This window comes from Myotis davidii, unplaced genomic scaffold, assembly GCF_000327345.1.
Source record: "Myotis davidii unplaced genomic scaffold, ASM32734v1 scaffold546, whole genome shotgun sequence".
Taxonomy (NCBI): domain Eukaryota; kingdom Metazoa; phylum Chordata; class Mammalia; order Chiroptera; family Vespertilionidae; genus Myotis; species Myotis davidii.
In genome coordinates this window covers 951,292-956,279 of record NW_006297836.1, presented here as the reverse complement: position 1 = coordinate 956,279, position 4,988 = coordinate 951,292, and the positions used below count along the sequence as shown (strand labels likewise).

Sequence of the window (4,988 nt, the reverse complement as noted above, 5' to 3'; positions counted from 1 at the left end):
AAACGTGAGTTAGCAAAGCTTGTTTAACTTTAGAAGTTCATCTTCCTGAGACAAAGGTGATAAAATACTCTAAGGATACTAAGCATTGATAACTGTGCTGTATGCCAGGAACTGCACTAAATGCAGGAATATAGCAGATATGGTCATGGAAATCCTCTCTCAGGAGGTGATTTTTATGATGAAATCCAGAGGATCAGAGACAGCTAACCATTCAGTGGATGTGGGCGTAGTGGGTCAAGCAGAAATAATCCTAATTGCAGAATACAGAAAGTGCAAAAGCCTGAGGTGGGAACATGTTTAGTGTGTTCAGTGAACTGAAAGAAACCCAGTGTAGTGAGTAAGACAGAGAGGAGTTAGTGATGAAATTAAAAAGTTTTGTCCAGGTCAGATAATGTAGGGGAACAAAAGCTGAAGCAAATAGAGAAATTACAAGCCTATTTTAGTTGTCCAGGAAATAAGTGATAGTGGATTCAACTAGTGTTTGTGTAGATGGAGAAAAGTAGATGGGACACAAGATATATCTGAAAGGTAGACTGGATCGGCCATGACTTGATGATAGATTGGTAATGGAGAGGTGGGTGTAAAGGTAAAAAGAGAAGTAAAAATCAGTAGGGTTTCTGACTAGAGAGATGGTACAGGCATTCATTCAGATGGAGAAAATGGGAAGAAGGACAAACGGGGGCAGCATGATTTAAGAATACCACTTTGAACATTTTATGTTTAAGATGTTTGTAAGACACCCAATGGAGTTGTCAAGTAGCCTAGATAAGACAGAGTAGTAATCTGGGTTTAAAATAATTTAGGAGTTATCATCATAAGCATGGTACAGTATCTAGTCTACCATAACCTATTAGAATGGATTAAAAAAAAACCAAGGTGTATGTGTTGATGAACATGAATTGGGGCTCATGATAGAGCAGTGATTCCCAAAGTGGGTGCTACCGCCCCCTGGTGGGCGCTGCAGCGATCCAGGGGGGCGGTGATGGCCACAGGTGCATTTGTTTTAACTTTTTTTGTATTATCTTTCTACTCTGAGTTAAATAAATAGTTTCATAATTTCAAACTTCAATGTTTCTAATTTACACCTTTCTTTACTATATTTTACGAAAAAGGTAGAAACATTAATACATATATCTTTCTGTTTAATTGCTATTAAAATTTTAAAAAATTTAATTTCCAGGGGGCGCTGAGTAATATTTTTTCTGGAAAGGGGGCGGTAGGCCAAATAAGTTTGGGAACCACTGTGATAGAGCTTTGTCATTTTCAAGGTTAACAAGAGAGGCATACCTAGCAAAGGAGATTAAGAATGAGCAACAAGTGATGTAGGAGGAAAATATCAGAGAGTATATTAGAGACTAGAATTTACATGGCTTTTATCAATCCTAAAGGCATATATGTAGGTTAGTAAAATATGGTGCTTAAGCTAGAGCCAAAGAGAACATTGACAGTTTTTTGCTCTGTGACCTTGGTAACATAATGAAGGTGCAGTCAGTGTGTCAGTTTCCTCAACTTATAAAATCTAATGAAGGTACACTAGAAAGTAACTCAAAGCCATCTATATAAAAGCCTAAGTGACCATTCGACCTTTGAACCATTTGACTGTTTGACCGCTATGATGCTTACTGACCACCAGGGGGCAGACATTCAACGAACAGGCATGGAAACATGGAACGGACTGATGAATCTCAGAGGGAAGCAGGGAGGGTGGAGGGTGGGCAGAGATTAACCAAAGATCTTATATGCATACTAGAGGCCTGGTGCATGGATTTTTGCACTGATGGGGTCACTTGGCCTGGCCTGTGCCCTCTCACAATCTGGGACCCCTCAGGAGATGTCGGAGGCCTGGTGCATGGATTCGGCCCAATCCCTGCAGGCCAGGCCGAGGGATCCCACCAGTGCACAAATCCATGCACCCGGCCTCCAGTATAAATATAAAGATCTCTGGTAAAGGTCAATATATGAGCAAGTATAGTAATAACCATTATTTGCAAATAGTAATCTAATTTATTTATTATAAAGGAGTATTTTGCATTTCCCATAGGTGGTGAGGGCTGTACCCTGGGAGCTGCCTGCTCAGTGATTGGTGTGGGCTCTGATATTGGTGGCAGCATTCGAATGCCTGCATTCTTCAATGGCATATTTGGACACAAACCTTCCCCGGGTAATATTAATATAGTAGTAATATTAATATTATGATTCATAGCAACACAGAAATTTGGTACCTACCAGGATAATCTTACCTAGAAGTATGGTCATATATATTTATCAATATTAAAAATAGCTACTGTTATTGAGCATCAGCTCTGTGCCAGGTACTCTACAAGTTGTCTACCATGACTAATTTTAATTATTTATTCTCTACAGTAAACCTTTCAGAAAGAAATTATACCTATTTGGCAGATGACAAATTCAAAATTCAGAATAAATAAGTAAACCTGCACATAAAGGGTATACATGTCTTTTCAAATTATTGGGTTGTTTTTTTCTTCTGATAGATATTCAGTAGTGAAATTGCTGGATCCTATGTAAGTTCTACTTTTAGTTTTTTGAGGAATCATCATACTGTTTTCCATAGTGGCTGCATCAGTTTGCAATCTAACCAAGAGTGTACGGGGTTCCTTTTTTTCCACCTCCTTGTCAATACTTGTTATTTATTTTATTTTTTATAACCGCCAATCTGACAGGTGTGAAGTAATATTTCACTGTGGTTTTTATTTGCATTTCCCCGGTGATCAGTGATGTTGAGTATCTTTTTAAGTATCTGATGGCCATCTGTATGTCTTCTTTCAAAGAATGTCTATTCAGATGCTCTGTTCATATTTAATTGGATTGATTGTTTTTATGTTGAATTTTATGAGCTCCCTATATATTTTTATATTAACCCTTTATTGAGTATATCATTTGCAAATATTTTCTACCATTCAGTGAGTTGACTTCATTTTATTGATGTTTTCCTTCACTGTTTGTTAGTTTTATGTAATCTTTTTTAAAATATATTTTTATTGATTTTAGAGAGAGAGGAAGAGAGAGAAACATCTATGTGAGAGAGGGCCATCAAATGGCTGCCTCCTGTACATACCCCTACTGGGGATCGAACCCACAACCTGGGTATGTGCCCTGCCTCCTATACATACCCCTACTGGGAATCGAACCAGTGACCTTTGGATGTGTGGGATGATGCTCAGACAACAGAGCCACACCCGTCAGGGCAGTTTTTTGTAATCTTGTATATTTTTGCTTTTATTGTTCTTGCCTGGGGAGATATCCAAGAAAATATTACACAGGCCAGTGTCAAAGTTTATTGCCTATATTTTCTTCTTGAAATGTTATGGTTTACAGTCTACTGTTAATACATTTTAAATTTGTTTTTGTATGTAGTGTAAGAAAGTGGTCTAGTTTCATTTTTTTTGCAAGTAGCTATCCATTTTTCTCAACATCACATATTGAAGAGATTCTCTTTTCCCCATTGTATATTCTTGCCTCCTTTATCATAGATTAATTGACCATATAAGCCTGGGTGTATTTCTGGAATCTAAATTCTGTTTCAGTCATTTATTGTGTTTGTTTTTGGGCCAGTACTACATTATTTTGATTACTATAGTTTTATAATATATTTTGAAGTGAGGAAGCATGATGCTTCTACTGTTGTGCGTTTTTCAAGATTCTTTTTATTTACCCATTTTTTCTAGGTTATCCAATTGGTTGGCATATAATTGCTCATAGAAGTCTCTCATGGTTCCCCATGCATTGCTGTAGTAACAATTGTAATGGCTCCTCACCTACCTATAACACTCTTGTTATTATTGATTTTTGACAGTTTTATTATGATATTCTTGGAGGTCTTTTTGCATTGATATAATAGACTGTTCTATTAGAATTATGGACTTCTATGTGCAAGTCCTTCCCCACATTTGGGAAGTTCTCATCTATTATTTATTTAAGTAAACTTTCTGCCAACTTTTCCTTCTCTTAACCTTCTGGAACTCCATTTATCAAATATTTGCCATTCTCAATGAAAACAATAGCTCTCATAGGACTTCTTTGCTTTTTTAAAATCTTAGTTCCTTCTCCTAATCAAACTTCATTATTTCTATATTTCAAGTCATTTATTCTTTTCTTATCTGGTCTACCCATCATTCTTTATCTCATTTATTGAATTCTTCAGATCCAGATTTTCCTTTTTTATTATTTAAATCTCTTTGGTAAAGAAAGCCTTCTGTTTATTCATTCTATTCCTGATTTCATTGTTTTTCTGAGTTTCTATAGTTTGTTGAATTTTTTTATACCAGCTATTTTGAATACTTTATTAATTAGGTTATAATATTTTAGGCCTTTAAGTTGGTTTCTAGATAATAATTACTTTTATGATGCCATATTTCTTGATTTTTAAATATTTTGTATGTATGTACTTCTGCTTTCTCATTTGAAGTAGAAGATGCCAACAACTATGTTTTTAGGGCTTTTTAAAAAATACATATTTTTATTGATTTCAGAGAAGAAGGGAGAGGGAGAGAGAGATGGAAACATCAATGATGAGAGAGCATCATTGATAGGCTGCCTCCTGCATGTCCCCCACTGGGGCGGGGGGGTCGAGCACACAACCGGGGTATGTGCCCTTGACTGGAATCGAACCCGGGACCCTTCAGTCCGCAGGCTGACACTCTATCCACTAAGCCAAACCAGGGCTGTTTTTAGGGCCCCCCCCCCCTTGCAATGCACCAGGCTGGTTATTGGAAACCTGTCTTTTATATTCCCAAAGGTGGTGCAATAGCTAAGTTTGTGGTCCTTCCTTGTCCGTTGACTCACCTATTTTTTTGAGCATGCTCCTTTTCTATTGGAGCTTGTTCTTGCAGATGCATTTGGAAGCACACACAAGGAGCCAGCAGCAAAATAGGGTTAGGTGTTGGTTTAGTACTTGGGGCTCTGGTAGTGCCCGCGGGCTCTGTGGGTATATCTTCAAATGGAGGGTACTCCTAGGTTTTTGTTTG

At 37.4% G+C, this 4,988-nt stretch overlaps 1 protein-coding gene across 1 annotated transcript in view; it reads left to right on the top strand.

The window, feature by feature from the left end:
- Positions 1-4,988, top strand: part of FAAH2 (fatty acid amide hydrolase 2) — a 56,533-nt gene that overhangs the window by 23,282 nt on the left and 28,263 nt on the right. The window contains exon 6 of the mRNA XM_006773705.2: positions 2,042-2,161. Coding sequence (XP_006773768.1) covers positions 2,042-2,161 — 120 coding nt within the window. The remainder of the gene's footprint in view (positions 1-2,041; positions 2,162-4,988) is intronic.